Raw genomic sequence first — 23,162 nt, forward strand, 5'->3', positions numbered from 1 at the left:
TGCCCTGGACACATCATGACCTTGTAATCCCATGTCGTGCGGTAGGTGCCCTTGACACATCATGACCTTGTAATCCCATGTCATGGCGTAGGTGCCCTTGACACATCATAACCTTGTAATCCCATGTCGTGCGGCAGGTGCCCCAGCCCTTGTCTGGCGTCCCCTCTGTGCACACCACTGCTCATAGTCATTCTTTAACATGCGTACACAAAGACAGGCCCAAACACAAAATAATAATTGTCTTAATTCTTTATTTTCACAAATACAGCTCATTGATATGTGGCGTCCTTGCTGCACACGTTCATTTCAAATGCGAAGGTTCCATACACGTGTCACATGACTGAGCATGGCAGCAGCATTCAGTATTTACCAGTCAAGGCAGACCTCCTGACTCATTCCCTTACTCACTCATTCATCCACTCCTCTCACACACTCACTCACTCACACACTCTCCTCACTCACTCACTCATTCACACACTCACTCACTCACTCACTCATCCACACACTCACTCACTCATCCACACACTCACTCACTCACTCACTCATCCACACACTCACTCACTCACTCACTCACACACTCACTCACTCATTTTTTTCACTCCATCCATCACACATCCATTAATTAATTAATTAATTCAAAACTGTATTCCCTCATTTTCCCCAAATGTTATGGGAGCCTTCTGGACCAAGACCACACACACACACACACACACACACACACAGGGAAGCCTCTGGATCATCTCAAGAGCAGGTCTGGGTCTGTTTTGGTGTTGCTACTCTGCAAGCCTCTCTCTCTCTCTCTCACTCTCTCTCACACACACACACACACACACACTCTCAGAGATGTACCCACAGAAATACGCTGGCCCTGCTCTACACAGCAGCACACTGAAGGAGGGACGATGTGTTGATTTGGTTTAATAGTATGATTCCATCTCCACCCAGCCTGCAGAATCAAGACAACCAAGAATACGTGGTCACTCACACATACACACACACACACACACAGGAGATATCTCACAGAAAGAAGATGTGGTGACACACACACAATCATTTAGCTGATATGACCCTCATTATGAGTACTATAGCCTATGTTATGTATGGTTTAGCCACTTTGATTTGCTCTACGAGGAATCATCTAGTCTCCATTAGATGTTCTCTCTCTCTCTGTCTCTCTCTCTGGGCAGTGGTCTAGGGCAGTGGTCTAGGGTCAGTGGTCTAGGGCAGTGGTCTAGGGCAGTGGTCTAGGGCAGTGGTCTTCAGGGGGTTCTCCCCCTAGGTACTGCAGGGGCTCCATAGAAATTATTTCATCTGAAGCATTTTTTTTTCCCTCTTCCAAAATTAAACCACGCCTGATAGGTTACATAAATGGAACATAAAAAGACGCTTTCTATTGGTTTCTATTGGTAAAATAACACATAGGCTACCATTGAGTCGCCATGCAAGACTGTTTCATGTCATCACCATGGGAACATGTGCACAATGTATCTGTCCTGCGTTAAAAACATGTTACCGCCTCAGGATAGACAAGCTCTAGCCCTCACCATGGCCAGACCTCTCACTAGGTAGCTATGAGAGATTGAGAGATGTCAGCTTCCCTCACTCAGGTGGCAGCTATGAGGATGTCATTTCCCTCACTAGGTAGCTATGAGAGATTTAATTTCCCCACACTAGGGTAGCTATTAGCTAGGTAGATTCTTCATTTCCCCTCACCAGGAAGCTAGGTAGGTTGAGAGATTTCTTCCCTGGGCTATGAGGGATTTCATTTCCCTCACCCAGGTGGCTAGGTAGGCTATGAGAGAGATTTCATTTCCTCACTAGGAAGCTACTGAGATTTCATTTCCCTCTCTAGGTAGCTATGAGAGATTTCATTTCCCTCACTAGGTAGCTATGAGAGATTTCATTTCCCTCACTAGGAAGCTATGAGAGATTTCATTTCCCTCACTAGGTAGCTATGAGAGATTTCATTTCCCTCACTAGGTAGCTATGAGAGATTTCATTTCCCTCACTAGGTAGCTATGAGAGATTTCATTTCCCTCACCAGGTAGCTAGGTAGGCTATGAGAGATTTCATTTCCCTCACTAGGTAGCTATGAGAGATGTCATTTCCCCTCACTAGGTAGCTATGAGAGATTTCATTTCCCTCACTAGGTAGCTATGAGAGATTTCATTTCCCTCACCAGGTAGCTAGGTAGGCTATGAGAGATTTCATTTCCCTCACCAGGTAGCTAGGTAGGCTATGAGAGATTTCATTTCCCTCACCAGGTAGCTAGGTAGGCTATGAGAGATTTCATTTCCCTCACCAGGTAGCTAGGTAGGCTATGAGAGATTTCATTTCCCCTCACCAGGTAGCTAGGTAGGCTATGAGAGATTTCATTTCCCTCACTAGGAAGCTATGAGAGATTTCATTTCCCTCACTAGGTAGCTATGAGAGATTTAATTTCCCTCACTAGGTAGCTATGAGAGATTTCATTTCCCTCACTAGGAAGCTATGAGAGATTTCATTTCCCTCACCAGGTAGCTAGGTAGGCTATGAGAGCCCCACTAGGTAGCTATGAGAGATTAGGCCATGAGAGATGTCATTTTCCCCTCCACTCAGGGTAGCTATGGGAGATTTAATTTCCCCTCACTAGGTAGCTATTAGAGATTTCATTTCCCCTCACCAGGTAGCTAGGTAGGCTATGAGAGATTTCATTTCCCCTCACCAGGTAGCTAGGTAGGCTATGAGAGATTTCATTTCCCCTCACTAGGAAGCTATGAGAGATTTCATTTCCCTCTCTAATTAAAATGTGACGGCTAACTGTAAAGCTGATGATACACGGGGACATTTTGTGGGCAACCAGGTGAGACACAGGGCAACCAATCAGGGCAACCAATCAGGGCAACCAGGTGAGACACAGGGCAACCAATGAGGCAACATACAACTTGCAACTTGCTTGCGATAATTTTGTTAGCAAAACGCTAAATTCCATTAGATCTCAATGAAGCAATGGTAGCTAACAGTTTACTGAAAAAGACAAACAATATCTTCTTAACGACCTCAGCACATAACAATAGATGTTAGTTGTTTTATTAAGCATTTCATGAGGTAAAATGCCCAGTTTGGGTTTCAACATAAACACTCGATATAAAAAGCCTCTCTTTTTCCTTGCTTCGCTGTCGTGATGCTGCCATCTTTGTTGAAATTTTCAGAAGCTTGGTCATGTGATTCATTGCTAGCACTCTGATTGGATTATCTCAAAACGTTGCCCATAAGTATCCAAATTGTTCAGATAGAAATTATGTTGCCCAAGTGTCGCTCAGAAACATTGCCCAAAAAGTTGCCCCTTGTATCATCATCTTAAGGTAGAACATTTTGGTGGCCTAGGTGTCCTGTCTCTCTCTCTCTGAGGGTGGTGTAGGTGTTTTGACTCAGTGAGGTCCTGTCTCTCTCTCTGTGAGGGTGGTGTAGGTGTTTTGACTCTGTGAGGTCTGTCTCTCTCTTTGTAAGGGGTGGTGTAGGTGTTTTGACTCTGTGAGGTCCTGTCTCTCTCTTTGTAAGGGGTGGTGTAGGTGTTTTGACTCTGTGAGGTCCTGTCTCTCTCTGTGAGGGTGGTGTAGGTGTTTTGACTCTGTGAGGTCCTGTCTCTCTCTGTGAGGGTGGTGTAGGTGTTTTGACTCTGTGAGGTCCTGTCTCTCTCTGTGAGGGTGGTGTAGGTGTTTTGACTCTCTCAGGGTGCACTGACTCACCTCCAGGCTGCCTGCGTATGATGAACTTGCGTATCTCATCGTAGATGAAGATCAGGAGGCTGTATGGGAAGGCACAGAACCACCAGGATATCCTGGAGGGCGGGTGGCAGAGAGAGAGAGATGGAGGAGAGGAGAGAGATGGAGGAGAGAGAGATAGAGGAGAGAGATGGAGGGGAGGAGAGGAGATGGAGGAGAGGAGAGATGGAGGAGAGAGAGAGACAGGGAGAGAGAGATGGAGGAGAGAGAAAGAGAGAGATGGAGGAGAGAGTGAGGGACAGAGAGAAAGAGAGGGACAGAGAGATTACATTTCTGTATGATTTGGCAACACTGCATCATTAACAGTCACACTAATAAAACCAACAACAACGGGGAGACAGTGGTGCGGTGGGGGTGGGGTGCAGTGGGGCTGCTGGTCCATCAGCAGGACAGGCGAATAAAGGAGACGGAACTGGACTGGACTAGACTGAACGCTGTGGAACTGGAAGTAGAAAAGCTACAGATTGCTTTCCTAATGCATTTTCCATGCATCACAGCCTTCCGTGTGTGTGTGTGTGTGTGTGTGTGTGTGTGTGTGTGCGTGTGTGTGTGTGTGTGTGGCAGCAGGGCATTGTGTGTCAAGCAGAAAGGCATATCAAAATGTGTGTACATGTGTGTGTGTGTGTGTGTGTGTGTGTGTGTGTGTGGCAGCAGGGCATTGTGTGTCAAGCAGAAAGGCATCTCAAAATGTGTGTACATGTGTGTGTGTGTGTGTGTGTGTGTGTGTGTGTACATGTGTGTGTGTGTGTGTGTGTGTGTGAGAGAGAGAGAGCAAGAGAGAAAAAGACAGAGTGTGAAACAGAAATACGTAAGTGTGTGTGTGTGTTTCATGCGTGTGTGTCTGTGTGTGTGTGTGTGTGTGTGTGTGCGTGTGTGTGTGTGTGTGTGGTCCATGCGTGTGTGTGTGTGTGTGGTCCATGCATGTGTGTGTGTGTGAGACTTACTTTAATGGGTACATCCTCAAAGCTATGTCCATGCCAGGGCAGTAGGAAAGGAAAGCAGCCAGAGCCGTCTCCGCAAACATGCCAAAGATCAGGATCCGATTCCTACACACACACAAACACGCACACACACACAGAAAGTGAAGGATCAGGATCTCATTCCCATAAACACACACAGAAAACGTATGTATGTATGTATGTACGTAGTGTATGTATGTATGTACGTGTGTATGTATGTATGTATGTATGTATGTATGTATGTGTATATATGTATGTATGTATGTGTATATATGTATGTATGTATGTATGTATGGAGCTTCACAGATGCAATGAGAGCAGATGACAGCAGAGCGTGAGATCAAACAGCAGGAGCACCTCATCACACTTATTAAACATGCCTGATCATTTCACCTGCACACACACACACACAGACACACACACACAGACACACACGTACACGTGAATGCACAGACTCACACGTCACTCACACACACATAGTCAGTGTTGGGAACGTTACTTTAAAAAGTAATTAGTTAGAGTTACTCAATACTTGTTCCAAAAAGTAACTGAGTTAGTAACTGAATTACTCTATGATAAGAGTAACTCGCTACTCAGGGAAAAGTAACTATTTGCGCACTGTTACAAAAAGTTGCTATATGTCAAAGATTTTGGATTTTTTGAGCAGCCAGTTGAAATGAGTAGAACAGACAGGTGTTTGTAGGCTACATAACTTATAATATTTATTAGATAGATAGATAGATAGATAGATAGATAGATAGATAGATAGATACTTTATTGATCCCCAAGGGGAAATTCAAGATATTGCACACGACAGACCTATGGTTGACTTCAGCCTGTGTCATAGGTTTTTGTTGTGAGGCAGAGAGATAGCTTTTGCTGCTTGGAGGACTTTGCTCCGAGTCCTTCTTTGCTAGTGGATGGCGAGCTATCATCTGTGGTGGAGGTATCGGTGTTTTTGGCCACTAGCTTTAGATGCGTGTGTGAGATGCTTCATTAAATTAGAGTTGCTTACAACGGATGTCGACAAAGTCTCCGGCCCTGGACATAATGTACACATTATATGCACGTTTGCCTTGATGAATTTGAAGTAGTGCTTATATCTCCACCTTGAAAAGGCCAACTTTTCTCGGATTGCTCCTGACCTCTGCTGTTTCCGGGTCAATATCTATTTTAGCTGAAGGTTGTGTGTGGCACGCAGTGCTGGCAAGTGTGTAAAAACACTGGCTCTGATTGGCTATCATGAAACATGACTCTGCCTTTAGCCAATCATAATCGCCTCGCCATTATTACATTATTACATTATTACGCCAGATTGCATACCGAGCCAAACGGTCCACAGAGGATGCAATCTGCTCTGCCCAGCCCTTCCTCCACCCTGCCCTCACCCACCTGGAAGAAAGAGACTCATATGTAAGGTTGCTGTTTATAGACTTCCAGTTCTGCATTCAACACCATAATACCACAACAACTCATCTGCAAACTTGACAAACTGGGACTCAGTACCTACCTCTGCAACTGGCTACTGGACTTCCTCTGTCAGAGGCCTCAAGTAGCAATGCGGTGTTGGCAACAATATCAAGCAGCATCACACTGAGCACGGGCCCCCTGGCCATGCGCGCTCAGTCCGGCTGCTCTTCACCCTGCTGGACGATGACTGCACTGCAACCCCACAGCAACAATCACATAGTGAAATTTGCTGACCCACACAACTTGGTGGATCTCATCACCAAGGGCTTAATTTTGCAGACTCAATACAGGTTGGAGGTCGACCTTCTGACCACGTGGTTGCAGGGACAACAACCTCCTGCTGAACATCAGCAAGACCAAGGAGATTGTTGTTGACTTCGGAGAGGTCACACCCAACACCTGCCACTGACCATCGACGGTGCTGTGGTGGAGAGAGTGAGCACTACTCCACTTGCACTACTCCACTTGCACTACTCCACTTGCACTACTCCACTACTCCACTACTCCACTACTCCGCCTGCACTACTCCACTTGTACACTTGCACACTTTGCAACTTGTTGTTGTTGTTGTTGTCCTGTTGTCCTGAAAACACAACACACTTCTGCTGCTCTTACATAACTTGCACCACTATGCCACTTGTCAAACAGAACTACCTCAGCCATTTATTGGCCTGACTTTGCACTACTATATTGACTGTCTATGCACAATTGCACAATTTCAACCCAATTTTGCTGCTCTTATTTCTTCATTGTATGTGCCTTCTTATTTACTCATTTATTATTTACATGTTATGTTTGTCTGTGGACTTAATTGGTAAAATATGTCTTGTCTTCACCGTGGGATAGTGGGAAACGTAATTTCGATCTCTTTGTATGTCTGGGCATGTGAAGCAGTCTCCCCTCTGCCGCTCCTCTCTTTGATCATGTTCAATTCTAATGCATGGAATGCAAATAGTAACCATGGCCGCAGGAAAACAAACAAAGAGTGCAGTGCCACCTCACACACACACTCACACACACACACACACACACACACACATACACACACTCGCACACACATACACACACACACACACACACACACACATACACACACACTCGCATGCACGCACGCCCACACACCAACATCTCCTGATGCTTCAACAGCAACACACACACACACACACACACACACACACTCGCATGCACGCACGCCCACACACCAACATCTCCTGATGCTTCAACAGCAACACACACACACGCACACACACACACACTCCTTCCTTCTTCAGGAAAACAAACAAATAAGAGCCTGCAGAGGAGAGACATGAAACAATCTCCTCCTTCTCTCCCTCTCTCCTCCTCCCTCTCTCCTCCTCCCTCTCTCCTTCTCTCCCTCTCTCCTTCTCTCCCTCTCTCCTTCTCTCCCTCTCCCTCTCCTCCTCCCTCTCCTTCTCTGCCTCTCCCCTCCTCCCTCTCTCCTCCTCCCTCTCTCCTCCTCCCTCTCTCCTTCTCTCCTTCTCTCCTCTCCTCCTCCTTCTCTCCCTCTCTCCTTCTCTCCTCCCTCTCTCCTCCTCCCTCTCCTTCTCCTCTCTCATTCTCTCCCTCTCCCCTCCTCCTCTCCTTCTCTCCTCTCCTCCTCCTTCTCCTCCTCTCCTTCTCTCCTCCTCTCTCCTCCTCCTCTCCCTCCTCCCTCCTCTCTCCCTCCTCCCTCTCTCCCTCCTTCTCTCCTCTCTGCCTCCTCTCTCCCTCTCTCCTTCTCTCCCTCTCTCCTCTCTCTCTCTGTTTGTCCTTCTCTCCTCTGTCTCTCTCTCCACACACACACACACACACATACAAATACTTTAACATCTGCAGCCTCCACTCTTCCTCTACCCCCCCCTCCACTACCCCCTCTCTCTGTGTTCTACCCTCTCTCTACCCCTCTCTCTGTGTTCTGCCCCCCGTGTTCCTACCCCCCCACCCCCTCTCTCTGTGTTTCACCCCCTCTCTGTGTTCTACTCCCCACCCCCTCTCTGTGTTTCTAACCCCCTCTCTGTGTTCACCCCTACCCCCCTCTCTGTGTTCTACCCCCCTAACCCCCTCTGTGTTCTAACCCCCTCTCTGTGTTCTACCCCCTCTCTGTGTTCTGTTCCTAACCCCCTCTCTGTGTTCTACCCCCCCCCCCCCCTCTGTGTTCTCCCCCCCTCTCTGTGTTCTCCCCTACCCCCCTCTCTGTGTTCTAACCCCCTCTCTGTGTTCTACACCCCCCTCTCTGTGTTCTGCCCAAGGCTTTGAACCGGTTCATGGAACAAAAATAAAACCAGAAACTTTATGATTTTTTCTGTTTCGGAACAGAAACGATTTTTTTTAATTAGTGGTAACTGTTTAATACCGGTCCTTTTTTTGTTCCTGGGAAGGTTTGTGTCCTCAATGAAATGGTGAGGGTCACCTCCTGTCATTCAGTGAATGCATAGAGTGCAGACAGACAGAGCTTGACCCTAGTAAGCAATCAAAAGGCCTATTAAGTCTCAAATCTCAATGGGATTTAATTTCACCTATTTTCTTTTTACTAGGGTCAGTGGCGAACATTGTTGGAAAAAACTAGCATTTTCACCCAAGTAAGGCTACAGCTTTACAATTTATTTGGAAATGGTAATAGTCCCCATTTTGGCATTTAGACAATGGGAAGGCATTCAAGAATCAATATTACAGTACCCATTAAAAATATACTGTATATATGACAGCATTTTTTTGTTTGGGTAAAGGCTATAGGAAGACACTGGTGCAGCTTGTATAAAGCAGAGGCCTAGTGTTTTTTAGTATGTCTGCTGTGGGATAGAGTCTAAAAGACAATATTGTGACTATTAATAGCCAGTTTAAAAGCATACAAGCATTCATATATTTTGTCCCATTAGCTGACATGGAATGTTATTATTAACCCGGTTCAGGAACAATATTTTTTGTTCTAACCCGTTTCAGGAACGATAAATTTAGGGGTGGGAACCAAACCGAAACGTTAAAATACTGTTTTCTGTTCAGGAACAACCCTGTGGCAAAACCCTCCTACCCCTCTCTGTGTTTCTACCCCCTCTCTGTGTTTCCCACCCCTCTCTGTGTTCTACCCCCTCTCTGTGTTCTCCCCCCCTCTCTGTGTTCTACCCTCTCTCTGTGTTCTACCCCTCTCTCTGTGTTCTACCCCCTCTCTGTGTTCTACCCCCCTCTCTGTGTTCCCCCTCTCCTGTGTTCTACCCTCTCTCTGTGTTCTACCCTCTCTCTGTGTTCTACCCTCTCTCTGTGTTCTACCCTCTCTCTCTCTGTGTTCTACCCTCTCTCTGTGTTCTACCCCTCTCTGTGTTCTACCCTCTCTCTGTGTTCCCCCCCCTCTCTGTGTTCCCAATTCTCTCTGTGTTCTACCCCCTCTCTGTGTTCTACCCCCTCTGTGTGTTCCACCCGTCTCCTGTGTTCTAATCTCTCTGTTGCCCCCTCTTCCTCCTGGACCCCCTGTGTCTGAGAATCACGAGCCACCAGCCACCAGCCATGTAGGCCACCAGCTCTGGAAGTCTATGGTGGACCGTGTGTGTTATGGTGGACTGTGCTGTGTGTGTGTGTGTGTGTTATGGTGGACTGTGCTGTGTGTGTGTGTGTGTGTGTGTGTGTGTGTGTGTGTGTGTGTGTGTGTTATGGTGGAATGTGCTGTATGTGTGTGTGTGTGTGTGTGTGTGTGTGTGTGTTATGGTGGACTGTGCTGTGCTGTGTGTGTGTGTGTGTGTGTGTGTGTGTGTGTGTGTGTGTGTGTGTGTGTGTGTGTGTTTTGGTGGAACATGCTCTGTGTGTGTGTGTGTTTTGGTGGAACATACTCTGTGTGTGTGTGTGTGTGTATGTGTGTGTGTGTGTGTGTGTGTGTTTTGGTGGAACATGCTGTGTGTGTTCAGGTGGGCCGTGCTTTATACGCGTTATGGTGAATTGTATTTCTGTCTCTCTCTCAAGCAACCCCCCGCCCCCCACGAATCGTATGCTGGATCATTCCGTGTGTGTGTGTGTGTGTGTGTGTGTGTGTGTTGTGTGTGTGTGTGTTACAGGGCATCTTACTTCATGCCCTGCTGTAAGAGTGAGTTCCTCCTGGTCTTGCAGATGATCAGGTCGGCCCACTGAACCACCACGATGCTCGTGAAGAACGCTGTATGGCACGTGAACTCCACAATCTTACGCTGCTCATATGTCTGAGGACACACACACACACACACACAAGATGGATTATTACACAGAAAACATGAATAATGTATAGAAAATACAGAATGTGTGTGCCTGTATGTGTGCGCCTCACATTGGGAGGCTAAAACCCATGGGTGCTAGCATCTCTTACTAGCGCATCTCTTAACATTGGTAGGCGAGCGTACTAGCAAGTGAGCTAAAACCCATGGGTGCTAGCATCTCTTACTAGCGCATCTCTTAACATTGGGAGGCTAGGGTTAGCATGGGTGCTAGCATCTCTTACTAGCGCATCTCTTAACATTGGTTAGTCCTCCACCTTGTTAAGTGTGTGTGTGTGTGTGTGTGTGCGTGTGTGTGTACCCATTGCTGACCGTAGTAGTCCTCCACCTTGTTAAGTGTGTGTGTGCGTGCGTGCGCGTGCGTGCAAGGGGTTGTGTGTCTGTGTGTACCCATTGCTGTCCGTAGTAGTCCTCCACCTTGTTAAGTGTGTGTGACGCGGCGTGGCGATCTACTGGCTGTCCTGTGTGTACCATCTTGCTGTCCCATTGTAGTCCTCCATCTTGTTAAGTGTGTGCATGTGTGTGTGTGTGTACCCATTGCTGTCCGTAGTAGTCCTCCACCTTGTTAAGTGTGTGTGTGTGTGTGTGTACCCATTGCTGTCCGTAGTAGTCCTCCACCTTGTTAAGTGTGTGTGTGTGTGTGTGTGTGTGGTACCCATTGCTGTTGTCCCTCCACCTTGTCCTCCCATTGCCCATTGTTGTTGTGTGTGTGTGTGCGCAGGTGTGTGTACCCATTGCTGTCCCAGTTTCCTCCACCTGTAAGTGTGTGTGTGTGTGTGTGTGTGTGTGTGTACCCATTGCTGTCCGTAGTAGTCCTCCACCTTGTTAAGTGTGTGTGTGTGCGGTGTGTGTGTGTGTGTGTACCCATTGCTGTCCGTAGTAGTCCTCCACCTCGTTAAGTGTGTGTGTGTGTGTGTGTGTGTGTGTGTGTGTGTGTGTACCCATTGCTGTCCGTAGTAGTCCTCCACCTCGTTAAGTGTGTGTGTGTGTGTGTGTGTGTGTGTGTGTGTGTGTGTGTGTGTACCCATTGCTGTCCGTAGTAGTCCTCCACCTCGTTAAGTGTGTGTGTGTGTGTGTGTGTGTGTACCCATTAAGGTTGTCCCTTGGGTAGTCCCTCCACCCGCTATGTGTGTGTGTGTGTGTGTGTGTGTGCACCATTGCTGTCCAGTAGGTATGTGTGTAAAAAAGGCAGGTGTGTGTGTGTGTGTGTGCCCATTGCTGTCCGTAGTAGTCCTCCACCTCGTTAAGTGTGTGTGTGTGTGTGTGTGTGTGTGTGTGTGTGTGTACCCATTGCTGTCCGTAGTAGTCCTCCACCTCGTTAAGTGTGTGTGTGTGTGTGTGTGTGTGTGTGTGTGTGTACCCATTGCTGTCCGTAGTAGTCCTCCACCTCGTTAGTGTGTGTGTGTGTGTGTGTGTGTGTGTGTGTGTACCCATTGCTGTCCGTAGTAGTCCTCCACCTCGTTAAGTGTGTGTGTGTGTGTGTGTGTGTGTGTGTGTGTGTGTGTGTGTGTGTGTGTGTGTGTGTGTGTGTAAGGCATCTATTGCTGTCCCAGAGAAGTCCTCCACTCAAGCAGGTTAGTCTGTCGTCCCACTCCAGTCTTCTTGCCCAATATGACACTGGGCAGAAGCCGCTCAGCCAGATCACAGCACGCGGAATAAGCTGCCAGAGCCTGGATCATGCTCTTTACACGCGAAGACGACGCACACACACATATACCAAACCCACACACACGCACACACACATATACCAAACCCACACACACACACGCACACACACATATACCAAACATACACACACGATTACACACGCCATCGCGACACACATGCACACACATATACCAAAACCCAATAATAAGCACACAAAATGTATATGACAAATCGCACACACACAGACATAAATGTGATTATATGATTACTTAAAGCCACTCTTACTTCTATGTGTGTGTTTATCTATGCTTATATGTGCATGCGTGTCAGGGTTTGTATGGGTTTTCGGAAGTCGCAACTATACCTAGTCTATATTTGCAACAATTAAGGGGAGTTTATGAGCGGCCCCTCCTCCAGTGGTACGGCCCTAACGAACGCCAGGGTCACACCGGGTCACACACAGTTAATTGAGAGTTAAAAAAAATCGTTATTCTTCCACCGTCCCGTCCAGCAGCTGCCCACACAACCAAAACAGGCGATTTTGGAAGGAATGTCTCTGCTTTAACTTTTTTAATCTAGACGGCTTTTTAAAGTCCACCCAGAGTCAGAGGCCTACCCTCCGTGATATGAATGAATGTTCTGCCTTCATATGCTCAAGCAGGCCTTTATGTCCATGTCACAAATGTAGAGTCTGACTTGCTGCAGCCACAATCATCTTGAAAGTAGCCTAGCCTAGGCCTGACAGGAATTAACATTCTACTATTTGCACAGATTTTTTTCTCCTGCTGATCTTGCGGCGGTGTTGACGAATTTGTATAGATGTATAAAACAAAATACCACTTAATTTCGGGTTAAAATGCATTAACGCGTGTTACTGAAGTTTGTCCCGAGTAAAATATTTACCTATTTTTTTGTAATGCCTTACATTAGCCTACCACGTTACAGCAAATTAGGCTCATTAGGCCTACATTATGCCACTTTTGATAGATAGATAGATAGATAGATACTTTATTGATCCCCAAGGGGAAATTCAAGAACGCGTTTTGTAACGCGTTACTCCCAACACTGTATAGGCACAACAAAACACTAAGAGGAATTAACCTTACGTGCGCGTAAAGTCAAAAAAAGTATTTCACCATGTCATAATTTTCCCCTGTCATTTACTACCAATGATAGAGGGAGTTACGCCGCTTTTAGCAGCAAAATCTGGGTTTTCTTGTATACAACTCTTTATGTTGCATTCGCTGTCACCTTGCCGGTGAGCTTTTTTTTTGCCAGAGGTAGTGATGGATTTTGTCGCTCGCTGTCAGACACAGTTCAAGGCGCTCAGTTCGGCCAAGATGATTCGCTCTTCTGATTCGCTTCTTCTGATTCGCTCACCAGTTCTCCAAGAAACGCGATGTCCCCAAAATAAAAACCGTGATAAGAAATAAAAGGCTGTCTCTAATACAATCCTGCCCCCTAAAGGTCGTACTTTGGTCTTTAAGACCCTGCCATAATTTGAGGATTTATGGTATCCAAGTAGACAAACTGGTCCAGATATCCAACAGAGTGAATACGAGATTGTGCAGTCCCACAGTACTGTAGATGGTGTGGTTACGCGGACGCGATGCTGTTAATGGGTTTTATCCAGTTTACGTAAAACCTATATAGGTTATTTATTTATTTACATACTTATAAGGCTTACTGCCGATTCGATTTATAAAATGGGAAAATCCAATGACAATGACTAAAATGATGCTGAAATTAGCATCGGTATTTTGCACGCAAAAAGTGTGTGTGTGTCCAAACTAATATTTTTAAAAAGTTGTATAATGGCCTCGAAACTCCATGGCTATAACCCAGTCTAATACCCCCAATGTTAGCCTAGCTTAGCGTAATTCACTGTGCTATAACCAAGTCTAATAACCCCATCGTTAGCCTAGCTTAGCGTAATTCACTGTGCTATAACCCAGTCTAATACCCCAAATGTTAGCCTAGCTTAGCGTAATTCACTGTGCTATAACCCAGTCTAATACCCCCAACGTTAGCCTAGCCTAGCTTGGCATAATTCACTGGAAGTGGGTTACACCAGTTTGCCTATAGCTCCCAAAGGTAACAACATAGACTTCCTAACAACTCAAAAATGTTCTTATATACTGTTAGCTAGCTGATAACTTCAGATATTGTCTGTGTTTGTGTGTGTGCGTGTGTGTGTGTGTGTGTATTAGAGACAAAGACACTGACCGATCTGTCCACAGGCCATACTGATGAGTGTGTGTGTTTGTGTGTGTGTGTGAGAGAGAGACACTGACCGATCTGTCCACAGGCCATAGTGATGAGTGTGTGTGTGTGTGTGTGTGTGAGACAGAGACACTGACCGATCTGTCCACAGGCCATACTGATGAGTGTGTGTGTGTGTGTGTGTGAGAGAGAGACACTGACCAATCTGTCCACAGGCCATACTGATGAGTGTGTGTGTGTGTGTGAGACAGACACACTGACCGATCTGTCCACAGGCCATACTGATGAGTGTGTGTGTGTGTGTGTGTGTGTGTGTGTGTGTGAGACAGACACACTGACCGATCTGTCCACATGCCATACTGATGATACTCGTGTGTGTCGGTGTGCGTATTGTGTGTGCACGCTGGCAGGTGTGTGTGTGTGTCTGTGTGTGTGTGAGAGACAGAGAGACACTGACCGATCTGTCCGTAGGCCATACTGATGAATGTGTGTGTGTGTGTGTGTGTGTGTGTGTGTGTGTGTGTGTGTGTGTGTGTGTGTGTGTGTGTGAGAGAGACACACTGACCGATCTGTCCGTAGGCCATACTGATGAGCCTCTCATTGACCAGCTTGTCTGTCTTTGGGTTGCGGGGCTGCCTCTTCATGATGTCACTCTCCGCTGTCTCATAGGCCAGAGAGATGGCGGGAACCTAGAGGAGGAGGAAAGAGAGGGATGAGGAGAGATAGAGGGGGGGATGAGTGGAGAGGAGAGAGAGGGGGGAGGGATGAGAGAGAGGGGAGGGATGAGGAGGAGAGAGAGAGAGGGATGAGGAGAGAGAGGGATGAGAGGGATGAGAGAGAGGGATGAGGAGGAGAGAGGGGGGAGAGGGGAGGGATGAGGAGAGAGAGAATGAGAGATAAGGAGGGAGAGGGTAAATGGAGAGAAAGATGAAGAGGAAGAAGAGAGTTTAAGAGAGAGAGGCAGTGGTGTGTGTGTGTGTGTGTGTGTGTGTGTGTGTGTGTGTGTGTGAACTCCGAAAACTGTGTATCTGAACTGTGCAAATACCACTACAAACAAACTACCAAACAAACACACATACACACACACACACACAGGTTTAGAAAAGAAAGAGAAAGGGTAAGTGTGTGTTGCTGATGACAGAACACAGGAAACACTCACACACACACACACTCACTCACACACACATAGGAAACACTCACACACACACACTCACTCACACACACACACACAGGAAACACTCACACACTATGGCTCTCACTCTGGCTGCACAACACACACACACACACTTACTCACACACACACAGGAAACACTCACACACTCTATGGCTCTCACTCTGGCTGCACAACACACACACACAAACACACACACAGGAAACACTCACACACTCTATGGCTCTCACTCTGGCTGCACAACACACACACACACACACACACACACACAGGAAACACTCACACACTCTATGGCTCCCACTCTGGCTGCACAACACACACACACACACACACACACACACAGGAAACACTCACACACTCTATGGCTCTCACTCTGGCTGCACAACACACACACACACACACACACAAGAAACACTCACACAATTTGGCGGTTCCCACTCTGGCTGCACAACACACACACAATACAGGAAAACACCACGCACCCCATGGCTCCCACTTGGCTGAAATAACACACACACACACACACAGGAAACACTCACACACTCTATGGCTCTCACTCTGGCTGCACTCTAATGTCAGTGCTCCTCTCAATGCACTTATTGATCCCAACTATAACTCCTCTGTTAAAAGCTGCTTCAGTGTGTGTGTGTGTGTGTGTGTGTGTGTAGAGAGAGAGCGAGAATGGAAGTACTTGTGATTGTGTGAGAGAGAGGAAGAGTTTACAAGGGTTCTTACTGTCAGCATATCAAGTTGAGAGGTTAATGGAATCTGTAAAAGGCTGATTCAGCAGGTGTCTGTGTGTGTAGGCACACCAGAAAAAGACTGTGTGTGTGTGTGCATTTGTAGAGGTATATTAGAGTGTGCCAGTCTGTGTGTGTGTGTGTGTGTATCTTTGTGATTCACAATGGTGGTAGCCAGTAGTTGGCACGATATCCCAGTTGTACTGTGGGGGGGTGTGTGAGAACTAGTGATGGGGACGACACCGCATCGAGACCGAGAGAGTCGAGACCGACACCGCATAAGTCGAGACCGAGAGAGTCGAGACCGAGTCTTTAAAGGGTCAAGGCCGAGTCGAGACCGAGACCGTTGGTTTTTAAATGCAGCCAAGACCGAGTCTTTGAGGAGGCAAGACCGAGTCGAGACTTTTGGTCAGAGACTGACCAAAAAAGAGTAGATTTTCATGATTTACTTACATTTAACATCACCCAAGTGTCATATTCAACAGTTAAATTCCCAAAGGGTAGAGTGGGGATTGTTGGCTATAGGAGCAGTCTAGCACACACTTGTCTACCAACCTTCTTTTATGAAAAATACTTTAAGACTAGGAACTCAGCTGGAGTCAAAATGTGTATGGCATGAGGTCCACATTTAATTAAAGTTGAAGGTGTTGAATTGTGGTTCCAAGTAACCAAATTTAATAATTGCGGATTGCTCACTCATCTCGTCAATTATTACAACCAGAGGCACGCATTGAGATGACAGATTATGCCAAAACCGTAGGTCAGGCTACTTCAACCCTTCAACTGCTGTGCCGTTTTTACGAAGATTGTACCTTTCAAAACCTTTGCACTGCGCAGCATAGCACCATGGGATATAATTTAACGCCAGTCAATATTATATTTTTTATTAAAATAAGAATATCTGTAATGGTGGATATATTCCATATTAATAGGGCTGTATAAAGTTGTCCATATTAATATAGGGCTGTATGAAGTTGTCCATATTAATATAAGTATATAAGTATATATACTCTTTTGATCCCGTGAGGGAAATTTGGTCTCTGCATTTATCCCAATCCGTGAATTAGTGAAACACACTCAGCACACAGTGAACACACAGTGAGGTGAAGCACACACTAATCCCGGTGCAGTGAGCTCCCTGCAACAACAGCGGCGCTCGGGGAGCAGTGAGGGGTTAGGTGCCTTGCTCAAGGGCACTTCAGCCATGCCTACAGGTCGGGGTTCGAACCGGCAACCCTCCGGCTACAAGTCTGAAGCGCTAACCAGTAGGCCACGGCTGCCCTCCGGTAACAAGTCTGAAGCGCTAACCAGTAGCGCTAACCAGTGGGCCACGGCTGCCCTCCGGCTACAAGTCCGAAGCGCTAACCAGTGGGCCACGGCTGCCATATAGGCGGCTGTATGAAGTTGTCCATATTAATATAGGGCTGTATGAAGTTGTCCATATTAATATAGGGCTGTTGTTAGGCGTGAGTGTACAGATAGGTTGTGTAGCCTGCTATGTAGTGGGTGTGCTAACCATAACATTCATTCCTGCAAGTGCCTTCCTGGGTGCGTGCGTGTATGTGTGTGTATGTGTGTGTGTGTGTGCGCGCGTGCGTGTCTTGTAGCGTGCATCGTACGCATTGATGTATGCAGGTGTATGTGTGTGTGCATGTGTGCGCGCAAGAATGTGTGTGCATGCGATAGGCGCGTATGTGTGTAGTGTGTGTATGTGTGTGTAGTAGTGTATGTGAGAGAGAGTTTAGTAGTGTATGAGAGAGAGTATAGTAGTGTATGCAAGAGAGTATAGTAGTGTATGCGAGAGAGTATAATAGTGTATGCGAGAGAGTTTAGTAGTGTATGCGAGAAGGTATAGTAGTGAATGCAAGAGAGTATAGTAGTGAATGTGAGAGAGTATAGTAGTGAATGTGAGAGAGTATAGTGGTGTATGCGAGAGAGAGTATAATAGTATATGTGAGAGAGTATAGTGGTGTATGTGAGAGAGTATAGTGGTGTGTGTGAGAGAGTTTGCATGAAACGGAAGGGAGTTTGCATTAAACGGAAGGAGTTTGATTTCTCAGTTCCTGATTGGTTTGTCAATGTCACTTCTCTCTAGCTAGCCAATTAAAATCAAGGAAGGGGCGGGACCTACACTGTCAACAATGTTCATGTAGACCTAGTGGTCGAGGAAAAAATCAGCCAAGTACTATGTGACTAAATATTAAACTACAACTGCAAACCGAATGCAAATTACAAAGACATGAGGGGTGCCTATTATATTGTAATAGCCTAGGCTATCAGCTCCTTTTGTCTGGCGAAGTCATATTTTAGTGAACTGATCTTAAAGATTGCTACCATTGCAGTTAGCTAGTTAGCTAGCATTCCAGCAACATTCCAAAAAGGACGTGCATTACAGTTTGGCTGGCAGAAGTTTTTGGTAACCTTTTGGTCTGCTGTTGCCAGTGACTCGTGAGCCTGTGTCCACATCGCATTTTTTGCACTGACAGCGCTCCTTTCAGAGTGCTTCGGGTCAAGTGTTTATTGTTGCTAGGTTACCAAACTATCTACCAGCAGCATGTCGTTGCTGCCAGAGAATGTCTAATAAGGGGAGAACCTTCACTCTCGGAACTCTTCCGGTGTGGTACTGCATCTAGGGGCGCTTGCGGGCGAGTCCAGAATGAATGGAGGTCTATGGAGCTGTACCCCTCAAAATCCACTTTTCTCGGGATATAATTTTTTTTTTTTCAAATAATTTGAATATTGTATTTGAAAGGGGAGGCAAAGACAATACACTTGGTTGAGTATTATATGTTTTAAAGTAACTTAATTGTTCTAAAAAGCCTGTCAAACGTGTCAATGACGTCATTCATTAGCATGATCATAGCAGAGCCATATAAAGTTGCCTTCATATGGCTCTGGATCATAGCATAGCATAGCATCAATGCTAGCGTGTTATGGGCAACAACCACCCAACCTGTAAGAAAACGAATGGGCATGACTCCCGGATTATTTCACTTTTGATTGATAATCCATATCCATTTTGCGAAAAATAAAATAAAATCTGAGGGTTTCAGTTGTTAAATAGGTGAAAACAATAAATGTAGCCATGTAGCTCCATAGGACCCCATGTATTTTGGACTCGCCCACGATCGCCATCTAGGTGAACTCTGGTGAACTGCAGCCAAATTCGGTTTGTATGGGATTAATAGAGAGTGGAGAGGCTCTCCGTAGACGGGCTCTGGTTATACGAACTGTGTTGACAGTGTAGATGCTAGGTCCCGCAGCAAATTTTTAGGACTCAGTTCACTAAAATATGACTTCGTCAGACAAAAGGAGCTCATTGGCATTACAATATAATAGGTCACCACTAATGTCTTTGTAATTTGCATTCGGTTTGCAGTACCTAGTAGTTTAATAGCATGGCTGATTTTTTCCTCCACCACTACACGAGTCCCGAAGCCATGATGTAGCGTTGCCAAGGCAGGAATTTCACTGGATCTAAACAAATCAATCTAACCATTGAAATCACCATTAGCGGTATCTTTCTTAATCTATTTCAATAATTTTACAACGTTTCTAAGATGTTTCTAAGTATATTTTTTTAACACTGTAGGAATCACATACTACAACATATATTCACACCAACACGATCAAATTTGTGACTACAGAGTTTTATTTTAGCATGGGTTTCCTCTGTAAAAGAGATCTGCATGTAACTTACAGCATGCGGTTAAAATCCTTAAATTCACGGACGATTTTTTTTTATTTTTTTTTTAGCAAAAAACGTCACTCTTAACAACCGCCAGTCTTTGAGAAGACGTGAAATATCCACTGGAATTTTGTTTCTTTATATTACACCTGCTAGGGAATCTGTGTTATGTGGGTAAGCTGCTGCCTAGCAGGTAAAGCACGTTTAAATGGCTATAGCCTACATTTAAAACTATTTATTAGCTAGAAATGATGCCATATGACTACATTCAATGCTATTTAAGCCACTTCGAAACTTTGTTTAGATCCAGTGATTCTGCCATCATGGAAATGCTACGTCAGACTCAATTGACATTGTAGGTCCCGCCCCTTCCTTGATTTTAATTGGCTAGCTAGAGAGAAGTGACATCGACAAACCAATCAGGAACTGAGAAAACAAACTCCCTTCCGTTTCATGCAAACTCTCTCACACACACCACTATACTCTCTCACATACACTACTAAACTCTCTCACATTCACTACTATACTCCTTCACATACACTACTATACTCTCTCACATACACGACTATACCCTCTCATACATACATGTAAAATGACTATAATAGTGAGTGTGCATGAGTATAGTGGTGTATGTGCAAGATTATGATAGTGTGTGTAAGACCAAGTATGAATTAAGGCCTAGACGGCCCCTCATACGTGTGCGTGTGTGTGCGCGCGTGCGTGCGTGCGTGCATGTGTGTGCGTTTGTGTACGTGCGGGCATGTGTGTGCATGTGCGTGTGTGCGTGCGTACCATGTCGGTGCCCAGGTCGATGCAGAGGATGGTGACGGTGCCGAGGGGGAGGGGCACGCTGGCGACGATGAACAAGAGGAAGGGGGAGATCTCCGGGATGTTGCTGGTCAGTGTGTAGGCGATGGACTTCTTCAGGTTATCAAAGATCAGCCGGCCTGATCGAGAGAGACAGATGCTACTGAACATGTGTCCTGTGTTCCAGAACTATCCACCTGCCGCACCAGTGCCATGCTACACACACACACACACACACACACACACACACACACACCTGCCGCACCACTGCTATGCTACACACACACACACACACACCTGCCGCACCACTGCTATGCTACATACACACACACACACCTGCCGCACCACTGTTATGCTACAGAGACACACACACACACACACACCTGCCGCACCACTGCTATGCTACAGAGACACACACACACACAATCTTATCTCAATATTTCACACACACACACACACACACACGCACGCACGCACGCACGCACACACACACACACACACACGCACACACACAATCTTATCTCAATATTTCACACACACACACACACACACACACACACACACACACACACACACACACACACACACAATCTTATCTCAATATTTCACACAAACACACACACACCTGTCAGTGCTTGCACATAGCTGGAGTATTTATGATGGTGTGTGTGTGTGTATTAATTAATATGTGTGCGTTTCATATTAATGTGCGTGTGTATTGCGGAGTAGTGTCTATGTGTGTGTGTGAGTAAGAGTGTGCGTTTGTGTGTGTGCATGTGTGTGTGAATGTGTGTGTGTGTTTGTGTGTTTGTGTGTGAGTGAGTGAGTGTGTGTGTGTGTGAGTTAGAGTGTGTGTTTGTGTGTGTGTGTGAGTAAGAGTGTGTGTTTGTGTGTGTGTGTGAGAGTAAGAGTGTGCGTTTGATTTGTGTGTGTGTGAGTAAGAGTGTGTGTTTGTGTGTGTGTGAGTAAGAGTGTGCGTTTGTGTGTGTGTATGTGTGTGTGTGTGAGTAAGAGTGTGTGTTTGTGTGTGTATGAGTAAGAGTGTGCATTTGTATGTGTGTGTGTGTGTGAGTAAGAGCGTGCGTTTGTATGTGTGTGTGTGTGAGTAAGAGTGTGTGTTTGTGTGTGTGTGTGTTTGTCTGAGTGTATGTGTGTGTGAGTGTGTGTATGTGTGTGTGTAAGTAAGAGTGTGTGTGTGTGTGTATGTAGATAGATAGATAGATAGATAGATAGATAGATAGATACTTTATTGATCCTCCAGGGTAAATTCAAGGGTCTCAGTAGCATACAGACATCACACACAACATGCACTTACAGCAGAAATGGTAAACATAAGTATAAACATATAACTAAACTCCACTGCACAATAAAGACAGTAGAAATGATTAGAAAAGATAAGAAAACTAACAAACCAAAAATACCAAAATAATATATAAATCAAATTAAGAAAAATTCAAATGGCGATAAGTGATCAAGCACGTAAGGCTATTGCAGTGACAGGGGCTGGACTGGTAAGGTGCTAAAGAGAGTGAGTGTCATGGTGAAGGTGCAAACAGTAGTCCAACCATAGTCCTTTAGTTATGTGTGCATGGCAAAGGTGTTTCAAGAGAGTGAGTGTCATGGTGAAGGTGCAAAAAGTAGTCCAACATTAGTCCAACAGTGCAAGAGTAAGGTCTAGAGACCAGCATAAATAATATAGACAATATAGACAAATAGGAGAGAACAGACAAATAGGAGAGTATGTGTGTGTGTGAGTAAGAGTGTGTGTTTGTGTGTGTGTGTGTGAGTAAGAGTGTGTGTGTGTGTGTAAGAGTGTGTGTTTGTGTTTTCAGCTTTCACACAATAGAACTCAATTCACACAGCTGTTCCTGCATCAAACATTAATCAACTTCCTTCCGACTCAAAGTCACCGCTAACAAACACACACTCAGTTTCTTTAATACACACACACACACATATCACACACACACACACACACACAAAGTCTCTTTTAGACAGTCACACACAGAGACAGATGCGCACACAAACACAAAAAAAAAACACAAACACACACACACACACACAAAGTCTCTTTATATGTCATTGCCTGCACGCCGGAGCACACACACACACACAAACACACACACACACACACAAAGTCTCTTTTAGATGCGTACACATGCACACACACACACTCACCCACATACACACACAAACACTCACAAAAACACACACACACACTCACACACACTCACTCACACACACACGCACACAAACACTCACTCACACTCAGGGCCAGATGTACTAACGCGTTTGCGTCTACTTCAGCCGTATTTGTTTCGCAACGTGCGTGTAAAAACATGGCAAGGTATGTACAAACAGGCCGCATTGAGGTCAAAGTGCAGACTGCCTGTGGGAGCTGAAAATGACAAACTGCGCTTCATGGGAGGATTTCACACACACACACACACACACACACACA

General features: G+C 45.7%; 1 protein-coding gene across 1 annotated transcript in view; it reads right to left on the minus strand.

Moving 5' to 3' along the window:
• Positions 1-231: 231 nt before the first annotated feature.
• The window catches only part of atp1a2a (ATPase Na+/K+ transporting subunit alpha 2a), a 56,050-nt gene continuing 33,119 nt past the window's right edge, over positions 232-23,162 (minus strand). The window contains 8 exon segments of the mRNA XM_048228244.1: positions 232-946; positions 3,729-3,820; positions 4,709-4,810; positions 10,244-10,374; positions 11,290-11,325; positions 12,018-12,106; positions 14,861-14,984; positions 20,687-20,841. Coding sequence (XP_048084201.1) covers positions 918-946; positions 3,729-3,820; positions 4,709-4,810; positions 10,244-10,374; positions 11,290-11,325; positions 12,018-12,106; positions 14,861-14,984; positions 20,687-20,841 — 758 coding nt within the window. The 3' untranslated portion in view covers positions 232-917.

This window comes from Alosa alosa, chromosome 19 (assembly GCF_017589495.1).
Source record: "Alosa alosa isolate M-15738 ecotype Scorff River chromosome 19, AALO_Geno_1.1, whole genome shotgun sequence".
In the NCBI taxonomy this organism is placed as follows: Eukaryota; Metazoa; Chordata; class Actinopteri; order Clupeiformes; family Clupeidae; genus Alosa; species Alosa alosa.